Source organism: Carettochelys insculpta, chromosome 27 (genome assembly GCF_033958435.1).
Source record: "Carettochelys insculpta isolate YL-2023 chromosome 27, ASM3395843v1, whole genome shotgun sequence".
Classification (NCBI taxonomy): Eukaryota; Metazoa; Chordata; order Testudines; family Carettochelyidae; genus Carettochelys; species Carettochelys insculpta.
Window position 1 is genome coordinate 995550 of NC_134163.1, and position 27283 is coordinate 1022832.

At 42.4% G+C, this 27283-nt stretch overlaps 1 protein-coding gene across 4 annotated transcripts in view; it reads left to right on the forward strand.

Moving 5' to 3' along the window:
• DOT1L (DOT1 like histone lysine methyltransferase) overlaps positions 1–27283 on the forward strand; it is a 162733-nt gene that overhangs the window by 8048 nt on the left and 127402 nt on the right. For all 4 annotated transcript variants that reach the window (XM_074978486.1, XM_074978484.1, XM_074978483.1 and 1 more), the window contains exons 2-3: positions 18061–18104; positions 26431–26505. In XM_074978486.1, the coding sequence (XP_074834587.1) occupies positions 18061–18104; positions 26431–26505 (119 nt within the window). The remainder of the gene's footprint in view (positions 1–18060; positions 18105–26430; positions 26506–27283) is intronic.

The window sequence follows — 27283 nt, forward strand, 5'->3', positions numbered from 1 at the left end:
GAAATGTTGTTAGTGTAGAAAAGACTTTGGGAGCTTTAATAGCCTTCTCTTTTTCTGACCATCCAAACCCTGCATGCACTTTGAACCTTCATGCTGAGTAGGCTAAATCTGGGTAATCTGACTTGCTATCTCAAGGTTGTCTGAATAATAAAGTATATTGAGAGAAATACTGTCCAATAACAAACAGAAGCAACTGACAAAATGAATGTTATGTCATTAATATAACATGATTTGTTTGCATTTTTGTTGCAGCTGTGTTGGTCTGTGTATACTAGAGACATGGTGTGGGTGAAACAGTAGCTTTTTTAATATTTTTTTTGGACCAGCTTCTTTTGGGGTCTGTCTACACTAGGAATGAACTTTGAAGTTAAGCGCTACTTTGAAGTAGCCTGCAGAGTCTGCATGTTTTCCCTTACTTCAAAGTTAACTTCAAAGTAAGGGAGCCCAACTTCCAAGTGCTTACTCCTTTCCCAGAAATGGAGTAGTGTCCTACTTTGTCGTTTTAACTTTGAAGTAGGGTGTGTGTAAATGCTTAGCTTCAGAGCTGTACTTTGAAGTAAGCAACTTCAAAGTTATTTTTGTAGTGTAGCCACAGTCTTGATAAGAGAGGCAAGCTTTTGAGACACATTGAGCTCTTCTTTGGTCCTGGGAAAGTAATCTTTTCTGAACCTTCTCATCTGGCCTTCGAATAGTTCTCCAGCCTCAGTAGGCTCATCATCAGAAGCCAGTTCCCCACAGACCAACTCAAAGCAGAGTCAGACTCTGCCTTAAGAACCTGCCAAAATGATTAACACTCCTTTCAAAATCCACGAGTCCTTTGCTTGCCTATCACAACATCTGGTGTACCTCATTAAATGCTCCAGAAACAGTAGCATCACTGAAACCAGGCATTCCCTATGTTCTTGAATGACCTCACACTGGAAGATGATGACAGATGAAAACACCATCATCAGCAGCTGTGAGTGAATACATTTCACAAAACAGTCTTTCCATATCTGACCTCATTCTTTGTCCTCAAAGGAAACCTGCAGAAATACTTCTAAAGAGGAGTCTAGGAACTTAGTCATAACTTTGCTAGACATTAAAAATCATTGTCATAATAAAGACCCTGGATTTATGGCTTATTAAATCAAACCATAACCACTCCCCCCGACCGAACTTTGTCTTATGACTGAAAGTATGTTAATATGCTATTTCACCTTGAATGGTCCCTTAAAATGTTACCTGCTTACATTAAACAATCTGTTCCACCTTATATTTAGCTGTGGTTATCTGAGACAAGGCCTACATTGGGAGGTGAGGCATCCTAGCAAAAGTTCAGTAAGCAAATACCTTTCTCTCGATCCTTCTACTTCAAAATAAGATTTCCATTAAAATTGTCTGGCTATCCTGTGAAAATATCTTTAGGCCATTTTCTTCTAGCGCTTTATTACAAGGTCTTTATGTTTGAGACATCTGAGAGGCATTGACATGAAATGGAGGTTGTCAAAGTGGTTTCTTTGTAAAAGAAATGGATGTTAACCCCAACTCTCCTGGTCAAATTCCAACTGGGACAATGGTATTTTTATTTCTTAAAATTCTCTTTGCACTTCGTTTGACACAGTGTAGAGCTATTTGTGCAACTGAAAGCTCTCAAGCATTGAGGGAAATGCATCTCTGCATATGCTCCTACCCTTCTCTCTCATGGAAACACACTTATGGGGAAGATTGTCCTTTCAAGTCTCAGCCACCCAGATGAATTGTGCTTGCCCTGTGAACTTCTGCAAGATTTAGTGAAAATTTAATCACCTTTCCCCAAACAACCAAACCTCTACCCTTTTATTTATTTTATTTTTCTTTCATGCTCACCTTCCTCATTCCTCCTTTTTTCTTTGTTGGAGCTCTTAAATGGCCTGTATATAGTATATTAAAATACTGTTTGCAGTTGACTTTACGTTCTCGAACAGTAGTTGCCCCAAAAATGGAGGCGGAAAGAAGAGCTTACGTCAGGAGTCCATGAAGGCAGTGGGATTTTCAGTTCTTGGCTTGCACATGAGTACTGAATACAAAAATAAAACAGAAAAATCTAAATCCAAAACCAAATGTGGGCATCTTTGTTATACATGTCATGTAACTTTTGTATTCTGAAGATATCAGTCTTTTGTAATGCATGGTTTGAATAGGAGAGGCAAACCCCACAGATAATGGGTAGACAATACAGTAGACTGGTGCAGAGCTAGTCTATGGAAATTAAGCCACACTGCACTGGACAGTGAAAGATGGAAGGAAATAGTGAGAGAGGCATCAGACACCAATCAGTGCTGAGCCCATGGTGGTTGTTGGTGGTGGTGGTGATGATGAATGAATAGTTGTTCATTCATTCAGTGCAATAGACAGGTAAATAAATGCAGTGGAAATTAGTGAAACATCTTTAGTGTGAGAGACAGCTTAATGAGTGCATAGCCACATTTTATTAATCTAGCCAGTGATGGTTTTAGTTCCCTTATTATATATAGGAATGCAGAGAACAGAGAATTAATGAGTAGTTGCTATTTTTAGGCTACAGGAGAAAGGCAGGGTAAGTTTTACAACAGGAAATATAAATGATGAATCTTCAAACATATGATCAGAACTACGAATAACAAAGATGGTTTCTGGTGTGCTCTGCAAATTTTTTTGGTGCAGTTTCGTAAGTGAATGAGTGACTTAGAGGAAGCTATGAACAAAGAATATTTTGGTGTCTGGTTAGGGATCTGGGTAACTAATGAAGATAGTTAAGTGTTAAATTTGGAAATAATCAGTGATGTAATGAAAATAGCCTTGGAAAGTTCTGAATAAGCATCTTCCATTTAATATCCCAAATATATTATTAGACTCTATCTTTAGTACAAGGGACGATTCTGAAAACTTCTATCATTGTCAGTCACCTGTAGCTTCACTGTTGGTAGCAATATTGGGAGCCTTATCAGGTAGAGACAGACAGTTCAACCTTTTTCCGCAGTGTCATTTATCCCTTTTTTGGGTAATGTTTAAAAAAACACTCTTGGCTATTATGTTGTATACCTGTAGTGTGCACTGTCAAACAGCTGCCTCTTTCTGGTACAAATATGAATGCTTTTCAGTGATATGGGAGCTGTTTTTTCAAGTTGGATATGGGTTTGTAAAGCCCTTTGGTGTAAAAAGTGATTATGCAAGATTTTGTGTAGAGTAAAATTCTGGTACAAATAAAGTCAAGGAGAGTTTTGTCATTGACTTCAGTGTGGAGCCAGGATTTTATGCTGACTTCTGTGAGCCTTTATTAGATGGAGTGACCCAGGTTGAAGTGCTTAGCTTTTGATTTTCATTTTTACCTTTGAATCAGGAATATCTTCCTGTAGTACAGAGTTATAGTTACAGCATTACCAATCTCCAAAATTAACTAGAGGACACATTGCGTCTCTGCTTGCAAGCAAAAGTTGAGCTGGAATAAAGTTGTAGACAGGAACTTGTTGCAATATACATCTAAAATTTATCATCATGATGCAAAAAACTGATGCTCGGAGGAGCTATAAAGCTGTTTCATGATAGACAGTTCTGAGTCATATTGTCTACGCTGTGAGGCAGTGCAAAACGTCTGTTGTCTGGATCCCCAGCATGAGAGACAGCACTATGGAGTTGCCCAGGTGTGAAAACTGGGGCCTGTAGGCAGACACCAACGCTCTGTGGTGTCTGCCTCTGAGCTTTTTGATGGTCATTGCAAATACGAGCTTCAGTGGGAACTGATGTCTCTACCACACAAATAAAAACATATTGTTGGTAGGTTGGAATGTGGGGCGTGGAATGAGCGTGATACATTTTTTCCTGCAATAGTTGCGTCCAGGACCTGTCCGTTTACCACCCGATTCACCAAGTTGACAGGTATGATTGCAAAGACCATAATGCAATGCTAAGATCTGTAACGGCATGATCATCATCCCTGATTTGAGAGACAGGGTGAGCTAGAACACTGAAGAATTTGGTAGATTCCTCTGGAGCTTTGTAGAATGTTATAGTAGAATTCTCCTGAATCTGGTGGGGAGAACATGGTAGACCCTTGCCCAGATGGATAGACAGACACAACAAAAATAATATATCTATGTTCTTTGAAAGCTCTTGATTTTCTAATTACAAATGTTGCATGCAGTACTAAGGGTAGGTCTACAGTAGACCTTAAAGTCGATCCTAGATATGCTGTTTCAGCTATGGTAGTTGGGTAGGAATTGACACATCTATGATCTATTTACCTGGCTGTCCTCCCTGAGGAAGGTCGAGGGGAGAAACTCTGCCATCGACCTCCCTTAGTCCTCAGGATAATGAGGAATACAGGGGTAAACTGTTGACTCCTGATAAATTGACTTTGTGTGTCCCCACTAGGTGTGTGAAATTGAACCTGAACAGGTTGATTGTCCTGGTGAGTTTATGTGTACCCTAAGTCTATGGTGGGTGTAACCTGTTGAATTGCCTTGCAGTGCAACAAGTTGAAACTCATTATAGGTGCAGTTCAATTATATTTTTTGTCTCAATGCTTTTTGGAACATATTTATTCTTTAGGACCTTGAGTTCTTTAGGTATATAGGTCTTGTATTGAGGCATTTCTGGTATGTCTGTCTGATATTTGGTAGGTAAGTTCTGTTAACCCCAGTGCATGGTTATGAAAACCCAATATTCTCTCACAATTTTGAAAGAAAATGTCATTATTTTCTAATTTTATCCTCTTTGATCACTCTTTTCCCCCCATCCTGTTTCTAAAGGAACTTGACATTCACATTATCTTGACTTATCTTCAAGTCTTTAATATGGTTTTGGGACTCAGGGTATGTCTACACTAGGAAATTGTCAAATTTGTTAGTCAGTTTTTTTAGTACCTGATTTTATAAAGTTGAGAGTGCATGTCCACATGGGCACATGAAGTTGATGGAGTACATCCTTATTAAAGTGGACATCTCTAACTTTTGTCAGCAGTGCACTGTGGTTGTGGGTTAAGCTCCAAGTGTCAGACAGGACAAATAAGTGCTGTGGGGGTTTCTGGGGGCGTGTCATCAGCCTCCTGTAGTGCGCTTCTCTCTTCCCCTCTCCTTGGGAAGCATTGGCAATAAGTGTTTTCATATCTGTGCAGATGCCATTGCAAGGCAACCACGGAGCCTGTCCACATTCAAATTGTCATCTGGTATTATGAATGCCTCATGCATTGTGCTGGTCTATGTGCAGAGACTAAACAGCTTTCAGAGAGCTGAAGACTGAGGAAGACATTGATATGCAGAAATGTGAAATACTAGAGAGGAGGAATGGGGATATGCTCGCTCTAGTCAAAGCAGTAGAGTGCTGGTTCTGTTACCATGGAACAAGCTCAGGCTGGTGGGACCACGTTCTTTGGCATGCCACTTTCATGGAACTTTGCAAATTGCTTCCTTCACTCCCTGAAGTGCTGCAGTATGATCATGAGACCTCTTCGAACAGTTTCGAAGCGAGTGACAGTAGCTCAGTGGAAGCTTGCAATGTCAGACAGCTGCTGGTCAGTAAACAATCAATTTAAAATGGGAAGCTCTGTGGTGGGGGCTACTTCAGTCCAGATAGCCAAGGCAATCAGTATTCTTCTACCACAAAGTACAGTGACTCTCGTAAAGGTGCAAGACGTAGTGGACTTTTTGTCAAATAGGTTCTCTATCTGCTATGGGACGATAGATGGAACGTACATTGCTATCTTGGTACTGGACTGCCCTACCATAGTGTGCCTAAGTTGCAAGGGGTACTTCTTCATGGTGTTGCAGGAGCTGGTGGATCATAAGGGCCATTCCACTGGCATCAGTGTGGGATGGTTAGGAAAGATGCATGGTGTGTGCATCTTTAGGAACTCTGATCTGTTGAGAAAGATGCAGAATGGAACTTTCTTTCCAGACCAGAAAATTGCCATTGGAGACGCAGTAGTGATCCTGGGAGATCCAGCTTACCCCTTGCTCCCTTGGCTGGTGAGGCAATGCACAGGCATCCTGAACCACTGTAAGGAGCAGCTCAACTACAGGTTGAGCAAGAGCTGAATGATAGTAGAATGTGCATTTGGCCCTTTAAAACCCAGGTTCAGGAGCCTCCTGACTTGATTAGACCTTAGCAAAAGCATCATTCCCCTTGTGATGGCAGCCTGCTGTGTGTTCCATAACTTATGTGAGAGTAAGGAGGAAATTTTCATGCCAAGCTGGGGGGCTGAGGCAGATCACTTGGTCGCTAATTATGAGCTGCCAGACGCTAGAACAATAAGGAATCCACGGTGAGGGGCACTGCAAATCAGGGAGGCTTTGGAAAAAAACGGCTTTATGAATGACCAGACAGTGACATGATGATCGTGTCTTAAGGAGGTCCCCCCTGTATGTGTGCTGGGCTGTAAATCCTGTAAGCCTCCCCCTCCGCATGCAACACAAGCAACAAAGACACTACTTTTGTGAATTTAATTGTTTTAATTCTGAGTACAATAATGGAGTTCATGGCAGGGGCTGCCATAAGCCAGGGCAAAAGATGTTTTGCCATCACAGGTGGGGAATGTCCACCGTCTGCTATGAGAAGAGTTTCTGGGATTGTAATGGCAGGCTGCCCTTGACTCCCTTCCCTCCCACATTCTGTGGGGAGGAGAGGGAGCATGGTGCGGAGGGCATGTGGTTCATCATGGTGTGCACTGGGGCTCTGTGGTCCTGTACCAGGAACTTCAGGAGCTCTGCTTGCTGTCTTATCAGCTGCAACATCTCTTCCTGGGTCTGGACTCCACTCTCTGACTGCTTGCCTCTGCCTCCAGTTTGGTTCTCCACCACACATTCAACTGTTCCCTGTCCATGTGGATGGCTTGCATGTGCTCTAGGAACATATCTTCCTGTTTGTGTTTTCTCCTTCAGATAGTAGTAGGCATCCTTCAGTCTGCATAGACTATGGATCGCGCCCTTTATAGTTTCAATTGAGGACTTCATTTACAGCATCTACTGTGACTATGAAGACCCACGCGAGAGTGACAGTCCTTGCTGCATCTCTTGCAGATGTGGTGGGTGTCTGGCAAGTTCTCCTTCAGATCTGTGCTAGTTTAACAGATGTAGGCGAGGGGGGTGGAGCAGTGGTCAGTGAGCCCACTGTTGAGCACGCTGCAACGAACCATAAGTGAAGGCCGTACTTCAGGGAAATACATTTACCGTAGATGAGAAGTTTTACAACACCCAAAAGGAATTTAATGCGAGCCTCTGTGGCACGCAGTAGGCGTGTTATGTGCAAAGACAAATTTTATTTTTTACGCATCCTCTGTGCAGGAGATGATACATAGTGATCTTAAGGGACCCGCTTGACCTGGTTCACTTCCAGTCATGGTGAGGTGTAGATCGGGGTATGTTTTCAAGCCTATGATTGCAATACCAGTTTCTGAAACTGTTCATCTGCAAGTGGGTGCGGGTACAGTGCAGCTTGTGCTTTTGGGGCTGACTCTTACAGTAGCTTCATGCTTCTTCCTCCACCCTTGGTTTGGACAGTGAAAGTTTCCCTTCCCCAAGCAGTCTGGGGTGGGGGGAGGGGTCAAGGCGGACAGTGAAGCTTGTACTGTAGGGCTGTGTTGCTCTCTCAGTTGCCGCATGCTCCCCCTGCCATTTGCTGGGACGCTGGAAGTTTCTCTTCCCTCAGAAGGTCAGGGAAGGCAGGGTAGGGTGAGGTGCAGTGGGAAGGCGGTCCCATCATGGTAGAGCAGCTTGTGCTATTGTAATAGCTTAGTGTTCCTTCTTCGCTGCTTTGTCTAGGTTGCCAAGAGAGGTATTAGCCCCCTTAGAATAACAAGCATTGGTAGGGAATGGATACTGACTGAATGTGGGCAGAAGGCTGGTCAGAATGCTGCACTGCTCTGTGCTGCAGTGACGCCATATTATTTACTGGTGGCTTGGCGAGGAAAGGTGTCCTATCATTGAGGTTGGAATTAGGCAGGCCTCCCCAAAAACCTTGTAAGAAGAATTAAAGAGTACCTTGTGTGTTTTAAAGAGTACCTGTGTTAGAGCTTAATGCAGATGGGGGCGGTGGGGAGGGGAAGCGCTGCTCTATCCCCAGACACACTAACATGTTGTTCTGAGGGCCTCAGGCTGTTTAGGTACAGCACCAGCCACAGATCACCCACTTGTAGCCTGATTAAAAATGAGAATTCACCAGAGGTGCTGTCCTTACCAATCAGGGTTCAGCTGTGAAACATCCTGAGAGGAAGGTATGCAAGTATGCAAGCCAAAGGCTTTTTTTTTTTTTTTTTTTTTAAATTCCTGGCTGTTGGTGAGATCAGATGCTCTGTTTGCCTGCTGACTGTTGTTGTCCTCTGTGCCTTCCTTGCTGTTGCCAGAAGTTGCCTGAAGAATCTCTTGGGAAGAATCCACAGATTCTTTGGGGATAGTGGTTGGGGTACCCCCTAGATTCCTAGGCAGCCACTCATAGAAGCAACATGTTTGTGGAAATGACCTAGAACGTTCATTTGCTTCCTTTGTTTTCTGGCATGCCAGCATTCACACCTTTATTTTTGCACAACACTGCTGGGTATCCTTGGTGTATCCTTTTTTCCACTGGGCCCTGTGAGATATTGGCATAGAGGTCTCCATTCATTTTGCTGCTTTGTAGTTCTGCCAGCACAGCCTCATGCCCCAATGCAGCAGTAAGATCCTGGATCTCCTGCACGTTCCATGCTGGAGCTTATCTGTGACCCTGGATATTAATGTCCATATATGCTGCTGAGCTGTACTGCCTGCTCTTCTTTGTCACACTGGCCAAACAGAAAACTATATTCAAACTTTCCCCAATTCATTTTCTGCACACCTGGACAGCAGCGGAGCTGAAAGTGGTGGCTAAAGTGGTCACATTGGGGTACTGTGGGATACCTCCAGGAGACAAAGAACATCAAATTTCATAACACTGTCATTACAACCTTCAGGTTGACTATGCAGTGCCAGATTCGACCTTGCTCCTTGTGAAAAGCAGGAGCACAAATGTCAGTCTTAGGAGCCCATAAAATCAATGTAGTGTGGACTGATTGCTCAGAAAATTGATGTAAGTCACATAAATTCAAATTGGTCTCCTATGAGGAGTAACGTGGAATATTGTCTTTGCCATACGTAGAAAAACTCGTGACAGTGAGAACTTTTTAATAAACCCTGTATGGGGACACTGGTTACCATATAAGATTGGCTTATTTCAGTTTAATTCTTTTTTCAACGGACTTGACTAAACCAAAAACTTATTCTTTTATCAGAGTTTAAGCGCATCCATATCCAAATTGTAGGTTTGTCTAAACATACAAGTTGTACTACCCTAACTGCTCTAGCTCTACCCTTCTTATTGTGGATAGTTTTAATGGTATAATTTTATTCCCAGACAGCAGTAGGTTTTCAACCTTCTTTTGTTTGTGAGCCCCTAAAATATTTCGAGTGGAAGTGTGTACCTTAGACTTAGTCTGTGGACTGCCAGGGCTGTGTGGACCACTGGTTGAAAACCACGGCCATATAGGAAAGGGAACAAGCCATATCAATATAAGATATGTTTATGCTGAAATAGTTGGGTATAAAATAGCATCCATAACCAAAGTAATTATACTGTACAAAAACTTAATTTGTACACTGGTACAAAGCAGCACATTTTTATACCGATATAACTGTGTCATATAGACAAGGAGTCAGGCTCTGTTTACATTACAGTTTATATCAGAATAAGTTATGTCACTTGGGAATGAATAAATGTGCCCCTTTGAGCAGCACAAGTTATACCAAGGTAAGTGGTGGTGTGGACAGCGCTGTCAGTGGGAGAGCTTCTCATTGGTACAGCCTCTGCTGCCCGTAGGAGCTGGAGTGGGTTAAGCCAGTGGAAGAGTTCTCTTCCCATCAGCTCACAGTAGCTACGTGAATGAGCTTAGTGTAGTGCAGTTGTGCCACTGTAATCGCTCCAGTGCGGCAGTGTCCCATATATTTGACACTCGCCACATATGGCAACTAGGGCACTGTGTTGTGGAAAATGCGGCTCCTCCTAAGAGCCGCATGCGGGAAGTGCTGTCTGCCTGCTCTGCATACGTAGCCCACCACTTGGTTGGAGAAGTGCATGGTGGCACCTCCAGCAGTGTTTCCAGTGGCGGCTCTGCTGACCTGTCCATTAAATTTGAGTGGGGGCGAAGCGGGGCTGGGCATTTAGTTACCGCTGGGGGTGCCTGGCTCTGCGGGAGGGGGAGGGCATTCAGTTACTGTTGGGTGGGGGGAGGCTGGGGGTGCCTGGCTCTGCGGGAGGGGGAGGGCATTTAGTTACCGTTGGGTGGGGAGAGGCTGCGGGTGCCTGGCTCTGTGGGAGGGGGAGGGCATTTAGTTACTGTTGGGTGGGGAGAGGCTGGGGGTGTCTGGCTCTGTGGGAGGGGGAGGGCATTTAGTTACCGTTGGGTGGGGGGGGCTGGGGGTGCCTGGCTCTGGGGGAGGGGGAAGGCATTTATTTGGAACAGCAGAGACTGGGAGTGCCTGTTTCTGGGGGCAAATGTGGAAAGATGGCAACCAAAAGTGTGGCAAATTCCTATTGGATACCTCAGCTCTCATACACTCGGTGCCCTCTCTAGTGCAGTTTGTGCCCTTGTTGGTTAGATCATATATTAACAGAAATCATCTCAAGGATACTTCCCTTCCAGTTTGCTATCACATGAGCCATCTCCCCTTGCATTTGCAACCTGTTCTGAGGCAACCACAGCAATTGCTTTCTTGGAGATGTAAAAATATTTAATGCATTCAAGCTGTCCAAATGTACACAGTGCGGTACAGCAGGTAGAAACAAAGAGACAGAGTTATGTGGCCCAAAAGTTCCACAATCTTCCAGCAAGTTCTGTATCACTTACGCATCATATCTATTCGGTTCCCATGTCGGTTTGGAATCTCTAATCAAGATCATATTTTACTGTAGGTTAGCTCTTGCCCCCAAACTGCCATTTTTCTTTAGCAAACATTATTTTTGTAATCATTTAAAAAGTTATTGATGTGTTGCATGTTTTACATGTCTTCTGGCCAGCTGTATGTAGCACTATAATTTACTTGAACTTTGGAGCTTTGGTAGTTTATAACCTTGCCATGTGATAAATGTATTTGGGGAAATAGACTGAGCTGTAAACACTTTATGATCTAGAGAAAGGGGTAAGCAGTGAGGTGGGAAAGTTTGCAGATGACACCAAACTGTTCAGTATAGTCAAAACCAAAGCAGACTGTGAAGAACTTCAAAAAGATCTCAGCAAACTGAGTGATTGGGCAGCAAAATGGCAAATGAAATTTAATGTGGGTAAGTGTAAGGTAATGCACATTGGGGAAAAATAACCCTAATTATACATACAATATAATGGGGGCAAATTTAGCTACAACAGATCAGGAAGGGGATCTTGGAATTATAGTGGATAGTTCTCTGAAAACATCCATGCAGTGTACAGCGGCAGTCAGTAAAGCAAATAGGATGTTAGGAATAATTAAAAAAGGGATAGAAAATAAGACGAAGAATATCTTACTTCCCCTATATAAAACTATGGTACGCCCACATCTTGAGTACTGCATGCAGATGTGGTCTCCTCATCTCAAAGATATATTGGTGTTAGAAAAGGCCAAGTAAAATGATTAAGGGTTTGGAATGGGTCCCATATGAGGAGAGGCTAGAGAGACTGGGACTTTTCAGTCTAGAAAAGAGGAAATTGAGGGGCAATATGATTGAGGTATATAAAATCATGAATGGTGTGGAGAAAGTGAATACAGAAAAGTTATTTATTTGTTCCCATAATATAAGAACTAGAGGACACCAAATGAAATTACTTGGTAGCAGGTTCAAAACTAATAAAAGAAAGTTTTTCTTCACACAGCGCACAGTCAACCTGTGGAACTCCTTACCAGAGGACACTGTGAAGGCCAGGACTCTAACAGAGTTTAAAAACTGCCTGAAATCCCCTCCCAGACTACAAATTCTTTGGCCCCACCTTTCCAGCCTGGGGCTGCCTCCTGCACTGAACCCCTTCCCTCAGTCTGGATCCTTCAACCCCACAACCTGGAGCTCCATCCTGCTCTCCAAACCCACATCTACGCCCCACCCTTTATCTGGAGCTCTCACACTTTGTTCCAGCCTGGAGCACCTTCCTGTACCCCGAGCCCTTCATTTCTGGCCAGACCTGGACCCTGCACCCTCCCCATTACACCCTTTACCCTCTCAGGCACCCCAAACTTCTGTCCAGCCTGGTGAAAGTAAGTGAGGGTGTGGGAGAGCGAGCCATCAAAGGACTGGGAATGTAGTGGGCAGGGGTGATGAGGTGGGTGGTGGTTGTGGGGGTGTGGCGAAGGGTTATGGCTTTGGGAAGGGGTGGGGCTTAGGCTGTTTGGTTTAGACACAAGGTTGGCAACCCCACAGGTGGAGGTGGCATAGAAATGGATAAGCATTTTTAAAAAATCATTTTGGTTCAGCTGCTGTTTCTTTGAAATTGCACTGACTGACTCAGTAGTGGTTGATCGGCTCATGAGGCCTCTTCCTCCTGGTCTGCAAATGCCTGACCACAACTAGCTTGCACATGCCCAAACTCTCATGGGTGATTCTTGCACAGTTTTGAAACTAGGCTTTAGACATCCATCTTCTGGGAGGAAGTATGTCCTAATTGATATAACAACTGGGGGGGGGACCCAAAAACCAAAACAAACCTAAGTTGTCTGCATTCTATTCCTGGAGCTGCCATTGGTTTGCTGATTGATCTTGGTCAAGTCACTTTCTTTGCCTCAGTTTCCCCATGTGTGAAATGGAGATCATATGACTTTGTAAAGTGCTTTGAAATCTGATGTTTAAAAGTGCTGTTGAGGATCAAGGTGATGTTATTTGTAGGACCACCTTCACAAACCAAATTGCTTTGTGTGTGCCCATCCTCAAATTTCCAGTATGCCCCATTGAGAAAAATCTATCTCCAACTTGTACTTCAAAACAGCTTATAGATTTCTTACTCAGAGCATAATATATTTAAAACAGTGTGCAAACAGATTAATCTCACATATTATCCTCATTTTACAGGTAGAGGAGACCAGATATTTATGCCAGTTTAAGGTTTAGAAACTGCAGCTCTCATGAGACTTGCTGAAAATAAAGACTTTCAGGACAGTTACTTGAAACTGAACTAAATATAAAAGGACATGTATCTGGAAAAGTGCTAGGAAGTGGTTTCTCACATGAGGTGCTGCAAGCAAAATATTTTAATTGAACATGTGATTCTTGATTGTGGGGAAAAATGCCTAAGGTGACACATTCCCAAATGTAAGAAATAGCTTTTTGAGGTTCACTTTATATTAACAACCTTTTCATCATTAAAACAATTCTCCCCACCCCCTTAACATATGAGGTGTGTGTGATGTGCACCAAAATTATTTCTAGGTGTCACCTTTAAAATTTAATATGGGAAGGTTAATCTTAAGAACATTAAAGTAAATATGGATGGAGGGAAAAATTGTAGAGAAGGTTACGTACAGTAGTACTTTCCATTCAGGATTGCAACACTGGCCCTGATAACTGTGTAGACTGCAGCAAAAGTGTTGAAAAGTTGTCAGTTTGACATTGCAATACTTTGAATTAAGTTATATTAATTGGAAATTGCTACTATATTATAAACAGAAACGTAGATATAAATAGTCCAGTAGAAGGCCATGTGTCTACAGATGTCTAGCAGTATGGTCTGCTACTGTGTCTAAAACGTACTTACTCCAGTGGGACCTGATTCATGGTACTGCAGTAATAAACACAGGTAATCCTTACAAAAAAGCAGTCCAGTACTACTTTAAAGACTAACAAAATAATTTATTAGGTGATGAGCTTTTGTGGGACAGACCTACTTTTTCAGATCATAGCCAGACTAGAACAGACTCAATATTTAAGGCACAGAGAACCAAAAATAGTAATCACTGTTGACAAATCAGAAAAATATTATCAAGGTGAGCAAATTAGAGAGTAGAGGAGTGGGCGGGGGGAGGGAGTGAGGGCAAGAATTAGATTAAGCCAAGTATGCAAAAGAGCCCCTATAATGAGCTAGAAAATTCCCATCCCGGTTCAAACCCTGTGTTAATGTGTTGAGTTTGAATATAAAAGAGTTCAGCAGCTTCTCTTTCCAAAATGTTGTGAAAATTCCTCTTCACCAAGACACAGACTTTCAGGTCATTAACAGAGTGGTCCACTCCATTAAAGTGGTGACTGACTGGTTTGTGAATCAGGAGTGTTTTTATGTCTGTTTTATGCTGGTTAATTGTTTGTCTAAGGGAGTTAGAAGTCTGTCCAATATACAAAGCATGTGGGCATTGTTGGCACATGATGGCATATATAGTCTTAGTTGAGGAACACGAGAATGTGCCCGTGAGTCTGTGAATAACCTGGTTAGGTCCAGTGATGGTATCTCCAGAATAGCTATGGGGATAAAATTGGCAATGGGCTTTGTTGCGAGGAAAAATTCCAGGACTGGTGTTCCTGCAGTATAGGCTGTGGTTGTTGGTGAGAATCCTCATAAGGTTGGGAGGTTGTCTGTAGGAGACTTGGGACCTTATTCACTCAGACACACCATCTGAGCCCCAACCAGGATTATTTTGTTTACTTCCCAAAATCTGGAGCTGGGAGGTTGCCAGATGATCAAATATTCCATTTCCTAGAGAGCAGCTGGTGGGGGAGGCGCAGGCATGGGTCAGTGGCACCCCAATAAGAAAGTCAGCTCCTCTCATCCCTCAGTGCTAGCTCCCACTCAACTGCTGCCCCATTATCTTTTGGTGAGGACAGCTGGAGCCTCTTGTGGAGCTTGCACATGGCCGTGCAGTGTGGCAAGCTGCTCTAGGCAGTGGATGTGGGCAGGAGAGTTGAGGATCCTATCAGCTGGCCACACATGGAGCACGGAGAGGTGCAGGGCAGGCGCTGAGTGGGCCATCCCTCGGGGGGGGGGGCGGGGGGCGCGTTGCTCCCACAATCAGTTCTTTTTTCTGGCAGAGTAAGAAGGGGAAGCCACATCATGACTCAGTTTTTCCTGGAGTTATGCCGGTTATTTGAGGATTACAGCTGAGCAAATACCGGATGAACAAGAGTTTACTGTGTACTTGAACTGGCATACGTGTATACTGGGAAAGCTTTTCAGGTGTAGCTACTTAGGCTGGTATTTTCAAAAGTATTCAGCATTGTCCTATTTTGTTGAAAATGCAAACCTGTAATGTTGTAGGGTGCTTTGAGGTCCTGCATAAGTACTAAATTTTAAAAAAATGCCATCTTAAGGTGGAACAACATGGTATTTGGCGGTGGGGGGAGGGGGGAGGCACTCTGTTCTGCTGGACTGGTGACCAGATGATTTTCTTTTTCAATATACTTTATAGGATATTGTCCTTCCTAATATTAGTATAAAATCTTAACTGAGACAGATTGACTTTTGAAGGATGTGGAAAGGAGTAGCCCTGTTTATGGAATATTGACTTTTTTTACACTGATCTTTTCCTTCATGTTAATGATAGCTTTTAAAAAAAAGATTTTAGGTTAATTAACAGGGACTAATTCTGCCTCTAGATCCTCCTGCAGGACTCCTGTTATGGTCAACAGGTGCTCTATACACGTAGCAGGAACATAAATGGGCTCTCCTGTTATCACTGTGTTCATGTTAGTGTCAGAATAAAACCCTCTGATATGGGAATTCTTTTTATTTCCCAGTTGAAAAGCAGGAAACTTGTTTTGTTTAAACTTCTTCGATGTTATACTAATGCTGTTTTCTGGCGTAAAGAATCCTGGAACTATAAAGGAATATTATTTAATTATGGGCTGTTGATCACCGTCAATGTACATGACATTTTAAATTGTATGCCTTAAGGATAAGTAAACCCTCGAGATATGAGTAGTTAAGTTGTGCATGTCTCTGGTTAACGTGACTGCTTCCCCTGACAAGAGCAAGAAATCACGCCTATCAGGGGCAGTAGCCTGACTCTTGCTGCCCCTGACAGGAGCAGTTTCCTGCTCCTGTAAGATGGTTTTTCTCTGCTCCTGTGCTCGACCAATGAGATTAACTTGTTTTATTATGTTAACAAGAGAGAACAGCTCTCTCCTGTCAGCATAACAGGGCTACGTGTCATCTTACAGAGTCAGAGCTGTTCTGGTGTAGCGCTGCTGCTGCTTGTACATGTAGACATGGCTTGCATCTGAGACTATAGATCCCAGGCAATATCACTCTTCACAGTTCTGGAACCCTAAAAATAAACCCCCTTTCTGGCAGTTTATAGAGGATGTTCTCTTTTCCTACCTGAATCAGTAGGTTAACAGCTACTTGCCCCTTTCATTGTCTCCTGAGATTCCTGTTCAAGCCAGTACCTAATGAATATATTAGCTGTCAGTGTGCAGGTTCTGTAATATGGGATTTGTTTTCATTTGCCCCATTCTGAAATTGATTTTTAAAAGAAAGACTTGATGTTATAAATTTGGGTTTAAAACTGGGTATGTATAGTAAGAAACCTGGGTATACCCAAATTTGGCTTGGGGGTAGCAGTGTTTAGTCTGTAGCTTTACAAATAACAAGCAGTCCTACGGCACCATAGAGACTAACACATGTATTAGGTCCTGAGCTTTTGTGGGTAAAGTCCACTTCCTCTGATGCATGGAGTGGAAAGAGTGTACAAATTTGGCTCTGAGAATTACAGATTTAGATTTTGTAAAACCTACATGCCAATGAGCTGTAGGGCCAACTGTGCTGGGGCCTGTGGTGGCTAGGTGGGGGCTGGGACCTGGCTCTGTGCCCCTAGAAGGGACAAGGCCATGGGCAGAAGGGGTGGACCACATCACTTTGCCCGCCCCTGCCTGATCTGTGTGGAGTGGCGCACGCAGGGCTGTAACACTTCAGAGGGGCCCAGAGCTCCAGCTACTGCCATTGCTACTTTGGCAGTGAAATGCCTTTCAAACACCAGGCTCCAGGGCAAACCTCCCCAGCCGGCCTGCCGTTGAGAGAGAATTCAGCAGTCTATAAGCCTGTACAAGTAGGTGTATATACAGGCTGTACATGGGACTTCAGTCTGCCCTTGGACAAATTTGTTAAAAATTTCAAATATCCCCCCTTTTAAATCAACTACATTTAAATGTTTCATCTTTTCCTTAAATGTGGACTTTCCCACCCACAAGCCTTTTGAGAATCCAGATCTTAGAGGCTCAGCATTTACTTTTTGTCCTGGAAAGTCCTTTTATAAAATTAAGTCATGATACTTGAGGTTATTTCTAGAGGTTTCTCTCTCTTGTTCTGTGCCCCTTTCAGTTGGACTCTTACTCATTATGGCTGTGGACATTGCAGAATGTAAATGATAAAATATTTAGAAGCCCCATAGTTTACCTAAAATAGGCTTTTCTGGCACATACGGGACATGCAGAAGGGTCTTATTGGGACTCATTTAGGATGAGACCAGCAAAACTCACTTATGGCTTTGTCTGAGCAATATGTTATCCCTAATTCTCACCAGTAAAACTTATCTGCCACGTGATCCTGTTTGTGAAGGTGAAATATAATGGACAATTTTAATGCCTTTCTAGTGGTAGAAAGACGTTCATGGGCTTGGGGTTGCCAGTTTATAATCGCTAATATCCATTCTTATATTTTAGTTAATAATTCATTTTAAAAAGTTATTTGCTAATCTGGAATCCTGTTCCGCATATGGAGATGTAAGCAAGTGCCAGATGCTCAGTATATGAAATCAGCTGTTTGTTACATTACTTGCATTCAAACACGCATCGTGCACCAATAATCGCTGAGAGAAATGACTACAAAATTTCTTATTTTCAAGACATGAAGGAGGTGATATAAGTAGAAGTGAAGTGTTAAACTACTTTTTAGTGGTCTAAAAATACTTAAATGGGAGAAACTTAAAAGAAATGTACAGTCTCAACATATTAACTGGGTTATGTGGCAGTTAAGGATGCCTGCCTATGTGTAACTCCTAATCCTCTTTAAAAGGTTGAGTTCTGTAATCTTAGGAGATTGACATGAATGTTACTCTCCAGATGTCTCTTTGAAACTGCTACTGTTCTCTCACTCATCCCTTCCCTCCCTTTTAATTTCAGGACAAACACCATGATGCTGCTCATGAGATCATTGAGACAATTCGGTAAGTGTTCAGTGCAGAACTGGACAGAACCTTTTCTTCCACATGGATGTTGTTGTATGCCTCAAATTAGAAATTGGGTAGGGGAAGAGGGAAGAAGGGGAATCAAAATACAAAGGAAGACAGAATTCTACTTATGTAGTAGCAGAACTAAACTTGTACGCTAAACTTAATTGCATTACAGCTCTGTAAATTCACTTTTATTAAAAGTATGTTTAGAGTGCTTGGTGCTTGAGTGATGTAACTTCTGCACATGCTCCAGCTTACTTTTCTAGTCCAAGGTTGTTCTAAATGAAACTGTACAACAACATTGCATTGTATGGTGGGTTTTTTTTTTATGAAATTCTGTCTTTGGAAGAATAAGGCTAGGAACTTAGCAAACAAAACACCACCACCATATACTATCTTTGGTTAGAACAAAAAGCAGTCAAATAGCACTTTAAAGACTAGCAAAATAGTTGATTAGGTGAGCTTTCGTGGGACAGACCCACTTCTTCAGATCATAGCCAGACCAGAACAGACTCAATATTTAAGACACAGAGAACCAAAAACAGTAAGCAAGGAGGACAAATCAGAAAAAGATAATCAAGGTGAGCAAATCGGAGAGTGGAGGAGTGGGGGGGGGGAGATCAAGAATTAGATTGAGTTAAGTATGCAGATGAGCCCCAATAGTGACTCAGAAAGTTCCCATCCCAATTTAAACCATGTGTTAATGTTCCGAATTTGAATATAAATGTCAATTCGTCTGCTTCCCTTTCTACAAAAGAGCGATAATTTCTTTTCAGTAACACACATGCCTTGAGGTCATTGACAGAATGGCCCATTCCATTAAAATGTTGACTAACTGGTTTGTGGATCTGGAGTGTTTTAATGTCTGTGTTGTGCCCATTGACCCTTTGTCTCAGGGGGTTAGAAGTCTGTCCAATATACAAAGCATCTGGGCATTGTTGATCTGTTACTATCTTTGGTTAGGTTCTTACACAACTTCCTTTTTTTCCTTACACTGTCCTACTGTAACTACAACTATGTAGCGCCACTGGCACCTCAAATGCTTGGGAATGATGCCTACACGAGCATTTCTACTACGGATGGACTTGCTCAATGGGAAGGTGTGGTTGAAATACTGCAGTAAAAAAGGCAGATCAGGCACTATTACAGCCACACACAGTTGTGACAGAGCAGTAATTCATACTGCTTGTGGCTTTGGCAGCATTGGAAAAAACTTGCTGGGTAAATCCCTAAAACAAGTGGGTTTATTGTTTATCTACATACCGTAATGAGAATACTAGATAGTCATATTTTAAAATTGTTTTCAAACGTACTTGTCACATAAATGAGCTTGATAGCCAGTTTGGCCTTATGGGTTTACTTTCAGTTGTAGCTCAGTTAGACTTTAGCTTACTATTTGGGTAGAGCCAAATTGTGTTGGAAGTGTTCCCCTAGAAGGCTCCACCACCTGAATTAAAATGTTGAGAATGAATACAGTTTGTCTAGGTGGTCCTAGCAAACAGTATCGTGCCTAGTTTGCTCACACTGGGTACGTCTACACGCCAAAGTAGCACACATCGAAATAAGGGTGCCAGGCACAGCTGCAGACAGGGTCACAGGGCGGACTCAACAGCAAGCCGCTCCCTTAAAGGGCCCCTCCCAGACACAGTTGTACTAAACAACACAAGATACACAGAGCTGACAACTGGTTGCAGACCCTGTGCCTGCAGCATAGATCCCCAGCTGCCGCAGAAGCAGCCAGAAGCCCTGGGCTAAGGGCTGCTGCCCACGGTGACCATAGAGCCCCGCAGGGGCTAGAGAGAGAGCATCTCTCAACCCCCCAGCTGATGGCCGCCATGGAGGACCCAGCAATTTCGATGTTGCGGGACGCGGATCGTCTACACGGTCCCTACTTCGACGTTGAACGTCGAAGTAGGGCGCTATTCCGATCCCCTCATGAGGTTAGCGGCTTCGACGTCTCGCCGCCTAATGTCGAAGTTAACTTCGAAATAGTGCCCGACGCGTGTAGCCGCGACAGGCGCTATTTCGAAGTTAGTGCCGCTACTTCGAAGTAGCGTGCACGTGTAGACACAGCTACTGAGAGTTCAGTACCTGAGGTATTAACGTGGGGGTTAGGTCTTACGATGTCATTTAGGGTCCGTAAGACCTTTAAAACACACCTGTGAAACTTGACTGTAAATAGAAAATAATGTTACCTGTGTTGAGACCATGCTTTGGCCTTGTTTCTTGACCGTTCTTTTTTTTAAATCCACAAAGGCCTTGTCTAAAAACAGCAGTGCATCAGTAGTGACATTAAGGTTGGGAGCCTTGGCTCTGACAGTTGTGTTCAGTAGTATGTCAGTTAGATTTGTGCTGAACAGGTTTAACTGATATGCTGCTGAAAGTGGTTGTCGGCATTGGAGAATGATCTGCACTAGGCCTTCCTATGTTCACACCAGCCAAATGCAAGAAGTCAGTGCCAGAACACAGCTGGGCCACAATCGGGTCTCACAGCTTTATTAACATACGGGGATTTTTACAGTGCAAAAATACTTTTGTAGCTATCCATCTTACCTGCGTACCAAATTAACCACGGTGCATACATGTTGCTTATGCTAGTAAAATGTTCTGTCGACATGAGAGGATATAGAGCCGACCACTGGCTTGAAAAGTTGTGATGTGAATGGTTGTTTACCTCACACTGGCCTAATTTTGGAAAAAAAGATTGTAGAGGACAAAACAGTGAGATGTTAGGGGGGTGAGTCTTCTTTAGAAAAATAGAAATAAATGTAGTTCACAGTACCAGTATGGCATTTATAAGGTGCTGAATGTCCTAAAGAGCAAAGTGAAGAGGAATATTAGTGATTTAAAATCGCTAGATTATTTGGATACTAAATGTATCCCTTGGCTGTGTGGAACACTTCGATCACTTCTAGCCTGTTCAGAATAAAACCAGGTCACCTTTCAGCATAGTAAAGTGATTTTACAGACATGGTACTTTTTAATCAACATTTCAACTTCCTACATCCATGCAGTCATATATTCTGTATTTATTTTCTAAAATATTTTTTTTTTGTTGTGTGTTTTTGGCTACTGTTAATTCCAGTGCAAAGTCAACACAGAGATGAGGGAGAGAGCCTGGAATTTCTATCAGTATATCTATTTATATAGGTCTACCATGTGTGGTAAAGACTCTGCAGATAGTTTTCCTGTCAGTACTAAAAACCCACCTATGAGCAGGATTAATTATGGTGGTAGGGAAATCTCTCCTGCTAACATAGCACTGTACACATGAATGCTTACATCACTGCAACTTGTTGCTCGGGGAGTGAAATATTCACACCCCTCAGATTTGCCAATATAGGCTGTAGTGTAGACACAGCCTACTTCTGAGTTGCATCATCTTTATCCAGGGTGAGCTGCAAGCCAAAAAGAACTTAGTCTGAGTCTCACATCCCTGTTAGCATAGCACTTAGAGAAACGTTCTTTCAGGCAAGTTGAACAAATGCAATGCAAAACTTAGATGTAACCCCACAAAACTGTTGCTAGAGCCTTAATAGGGCTACAAAGCATAGAGGTGCAATCTTTTAACTGTTTCTATTTTGGGAATACAACCTTCTCAGAAACAAATCCTATCTTTTATTTGAGTAATCAGTTTTTAAAAGATCTAAGTCAAAGAAAATGTGGTTCCCGATAGTGTTCTATAGAGCACTCTGTATTTTGGGCAATACTTGGGATCGCTGTTTATCAGTATAGGCTACGCCTTCACTTCAGGGAAGATTGATACTTCCATGGTCAATTTTCCAGAGGTCAATTTAGCACATCTGGTAGGAAGCCTGAATTAAGATGCATAGATTCCAGTGGTGTAATTAACATAGCTGGAATTGCGTGCCTTAATTCAGCCTTTCACTTTAGTGTAGACCCCTCCTTGATGACTAGAAGGGAAAGGGTGTAAAACCCCTCTTGTGTGTGACATCCCTAGCCTTTTACAAAGATTTTTGTCATTCCAGTGACTTGCCCTCCAGACCAGAGCCCTCATTTTATCTTTCAAGTTTTCTTTGAAAATAATTAACTTTTTCACATTTTGAAATTAAATCATCATCAGTAACTGTGGGCTCAGTGCCCGTTGGTGTCTGATGCCTCTCTCACTGTTTCCTTCCATCTTTCCATGTACAGTGCTGAGTGGCTTAGTTTCTGTAGAATAGCTCCACACCAATCTACTATACCACCTACCCATTCTCTGTGAGGTCTGCCTCTCCTATTCGAGCCATCCATTATGCCGAATACCAGGATCTTGATTTTTTCGTTTGTCGTTCATTCTTCACATATGCCCAAATAGTTGTAGCTTTTGTTTTATAACCTTCTGCAGCAGGTTCTCTTTCGGCTGTATCTTTCTGTATAATTCCGCATTGGTGACCTTCTGTATCCATCCTATTCTCAGAATCCTTCTATAACAGCTCCTTTGGAATGCCAAAATTCTTTTCGAATCTTTTATCATCACCCATGTCTCATATCCATACAACATGCTGCTGAATACACACATTTTCAAGACGCTCAGCTTCATTCTTAAGCTAATTGCTTTGCTTTTCCAGATCATATCCATCACCTTCAAACTTGCTCTTGCTTTGACTATTCTGGTTGCTATTTCCTTCTTACAGTATAGATAATGTTATGTTGCTCCCCAGATACATGCACTTCTCTACATTTTCTAGTTCAATACCATCTAGCTGATCTTCCTTCCTATTTTTTTTATCTCCAAATACCTTTGGTTTGGTTTTGTCAATGTTCATAATCAGTCTGTACCGCTTCCCTTCTTCATTTAGCACATGCACTGTTTTTGCTAGCTTCTCATCTTCCTCAGTGATAACTGTCACCTGTGAACCTCAAGTTAATTCTTTTCCCGTGCACAGATGTCCCTTCTACCTCTTCCTTGATCTTGTCCATCACTCTCTCCAGATGTGTGATGAAGATACTTGGTGATATTGGATCTCCGTGTCTCGTACCTCTACTTGTTTTAAACCAACTTCCCAACTCCCTGCATGTTTTCACCGCTGTGTCTGCATTGTCACTGATATCCTTCAACAACTGTATCAGTCTGCTATCCACTCCAGATGACTCCAACACCACCCAAGTCACTTTCTGGTCTATACTGTCAAATGCCTTTTGAAAGTTGACGAAGCAAGTGTGTATGTTCTTGTTCTTTCGTTAACTTTCTCTGCTATCAGTCTTAGTGCCAATATGTGCTGTATGGTACTTCTGTCTTTTCTGAACCCCCGCTTGCTCTTTTGCTATATGATCTTCTATATGCAATCTTAGTCTCTCCATCAGTATCATCATCAGCACCTTGCCTAGATGACTTGTTCGGGCAATCGTTCTGTGCTTATTGCACTCCAGTGTACTTCCTTTCTTGTGTATTGTCACTAGCATGGATCTTGTCCATTCCTTAGGCGCCTTCCCTTCTTTCCATGCTATATTACATAGTTGGTGTATTTCCTGAATTGTGCTTTCTGCCCTGTATTTGATCATCTCTCCCATGATCTTATCATTTCCAGGGCTCTTGTTGTTTAGTCATTTCACTGATTTTTTTTTTTTTTTTTCCTACTTTCTCCTTCAAAATATCGCTCTTGCTCTTGATGCTTGGTGGAGATCTCTTTGTTTTTCAATCAGTCTCTCAGACACTCGGGTCCAACTGTGCTTTGTATAGATCAGTGCAATATATCGTCCATTGCTGCACAGTCTTCTCCCTGTTCATGAGCACTTCTTCGTTCTCACCTTTGATCGCTGTATGCTTCAGTTACCATTTTCTATTAATATTCCTAATTGTCTTATACACTTCCCTGGTCTAACATTCGTCGTAATACCTCTCTGTATCTTCACGTTGCTTCTCTAACCATTTCTCCTCATCCTTTCTGGCTGCTTTCTTTGTCGTCGCATTTCACCCTATATTGCTGTTCTGCCATTTTAGAAACATCTCTTCTGATCTTCAATGCTATCTTCTCTTGAACCAACTTCAGTGTCTCCTGAATAATCCACTTCTTATTGATCGTCTCTTCTTCTGGAACAGTCTGCTTAATTGCCTTTTCTATAGCGATGGCTATTCCTGTGACTCTTATCTAGGTCTTTCTCTCTGGTGAGATTCTCAATCTTCTCTTCGAGCGCTGCTCTGTATGCATTCCCTGTTTCTTCCTCAGGTAGCCTCGCCACGTCTCTTCTTTTCTTAAACTGTGTCTTACATTTTCTTTTGAGTTTTATCTTGATATTTGTGATCACTAGACTATGGTCTGAGTCTATATCTGCTCTTTGGAAAGTTCGGCACTGTTGTACTGATGTTGTCCGTCATCTTATTAAAATCATATCTGTCATGTTCTTGGACTTCATGTCATTCGATCGCCACATCCACTTCCTACAATCCTTTTGTTAGACTCTCGTGTTGCAGATCACCATCTCGTGCTCCGCAGCAAATTCTAGCAGTTTCTCATCTTGTTACTTTCTTCATATCCAAACCTTCCCATGACTCTCTCCCAACCTTCGTTATCTGTTCTGACCTTCGCATTCCAATTTCCTCTGATGATCAAAACATCTTTCTTTGCTATCTCCTCTACCACCTTTGTCAAGTCTTTATGGAATAGCCCAATGTCTTCCTTCATACTGTCCGACGTGGGTGCAAACACCTGAATGACTGAGATGTTGAACGGTTTTGCTTCCAGTCTCGCTACCATCATTCTTGCACTCACCCGTTTGTATCCTAATAATGCTCTTCTAGCTGTTTTGCTAAGAAGGAGTCTGACTCCTGCTTCATGCTTCATTTTTTTTCCTGACCAAATGACTTTCTAACTGCATCTCTCCTGATGCCGTCCAACGCATCCCTGCCAGTCCCAGTATATCGCATTGGTATCTCTTAATCTCCTTCCAAAGCAGCTCTAATTTTCCAGGTGCCCACAGTGTTTGGACGTTCCATGTTCCAATGGATAGCATACGTGTTAGTTGTAATTTTCTTTTGGTAGCCAACTTATTGACCCAACTCAGATCGCTCGGTTGGTATCATGGACCTTGTTTATCCTGGCGATGTCTGAGTTGCCATCTTTGATCGTTTAGTTGTACTGGCATCAGATTTCATTCGAATTGTTGTTTTGATGGTCAGCACATCGACACTCATCTGACCAACCTTCCTCCTTCGTCGGGGACTGGCATGGAGCTCATAGAGGCTTCATGGCAGAGTTTGAAATTAAATGCAGAACTCCTATTTTCTGTTCCAGATTTAGCTTTGTCAGATATACTAGCAGTGGCCATCAGCTTTCCATTTGTAGTAGAAGTAGAATATAAAGGGGTGTTTAATACACCCTGAAAAACACATGCCTTTAAAAAGCGAACATATGTCAAAAGCGCAATTGTCAGTTTCAAGATGGGTCACTTAAGTGGAAGTGTGGTATGCTGCACTATTAGCAGGAGACAGCACCTTCTGACACCAATGGTTTGCAGATTTCATTTGTTCTGAGGACATTTGCAAACATCAGGTTGAAGGAGATGACTTGTATCTAACTGTGGCAAAATAGGCTAATAACTTTGTCAAAGGAAGTGGTTGTTTGTTACGACTTATTAAAAAATAAGTGCATTTCAGAATCATTGTTCCTGTGCTTCACATTTCCCATTCATCACAGGAGGTAGCCATGTTAGTATTTTCACAAAACAGAAAAGCAGTCTTGTAGAATTTTAAAGATTAACGAAATAGACATTTGATAGACACTTGCAGTAAATAATTTTCTTCCTCCTCCCTCTCCGTCCTATCTAATGTGCTTTATTTATTTTGTCCATTTTTCTTTTAAATTCCCTTCATCTTAATTTTCATGTATCAGAATTTTCCAGTCTGAAGAAGCGGGTCTGTCCCGTGAAAGCTCATCACCTAATAAATTATTTTGTTAGTCTTTTAAAGTGCTGCAGGACTGCTTTTTTTATTTCCTATTAGATTAGCACTAGTGGTGGCTTTTATTTTTACACCAACTATATTTGTAACTTCATGGTGAAGTCAAAATTGAATTCATGCTTCTTAATGCGCTTCACAGTACTACCAGTGGTTATGAAGCACTTCACTTCATATTCACTCATGTATTGAATAAGAACTCTTATAGCTCTATAGTCACCATTTTGTTAGTGATGTCTGCTTTGCTTCTGACAATATAGCAGTCTTTCATGCTTTCGGTAGCACTGCCTTGAATATATTGGAAAGTCTGTCTGGAATTCAGGCAGACTGCTGCTTTGATTAAAATGTTTAACAAGACAGTTATTTTTTTCAATCTTAAAAGATTTGGGGGTCTGTGGCATTCTAATTCTTGTCTTATTGCAGGTGGGTCTGTGAAGAAATCCCAGATCTCAAGCTTGCTATGGAAAATTATGTTTTAATTGACTACGATACAAAAAGGTGAGATGAACCCTCCCTGTCCCAGGAAAGGCCTTAAAGGCTTGTTGTGAATTGGTCTGTAATTAGTTATTCTTAGATACTCCAATCTGAGCTGAAGTTTTCTTTTAGAACTGGCTTCAGAGTCTACAAAGTTATTTTGGGTAGGAAATGTGTAACAGGAGTATTGGCAACGGCTGTTGGATTTAAGGATGTAATTGGAAACTTCACATAGCAGAAAGCTGAGCTGGTATACATTGGAATTACTCACCCTGAAGCAATGATCTGTATCTGTGCTGCTGGGCTAGAGCCAGGGTTAGGAATCTGAATGGCATTGAAGTTTCTGCTTTTATAGTAACTAAGACATCTTGTTGGAAAACACTGTGTGCCAGAGCTGCCCATGGCACCAGGGATTTTTTTCTCCATGCTTGCGGAAGGTTAACTTTCCCCACCCCTCTCTAACTCAGAATCAAATATGAGTGGGGGGGACACAAAAGAGTTTCAACTCAGATTGTTCCTGAAGCTTTAAGAGAGACCTCAGAGAGGTAGACATCGAGCTGGACAACTGGGAAGAACTAGCAGACGACCTCAGCAGATGGAGGCAGGGGTTACACAAGGGCCTTCAGAAGGGCGAGATGAGTATCAGACAGCTAGCAGAGGAGAAGCGAGCGCACAGAAAGCACAATAAGGACTTGCCAGACACCCACGACATCTGCAAGAGATGCAGCAAGGACTGTCACTCTCGTGTGGGTCTTCATAGTCACAGTAGACGCTGTAAATGAAGTCCTCAATTGAAACTTTA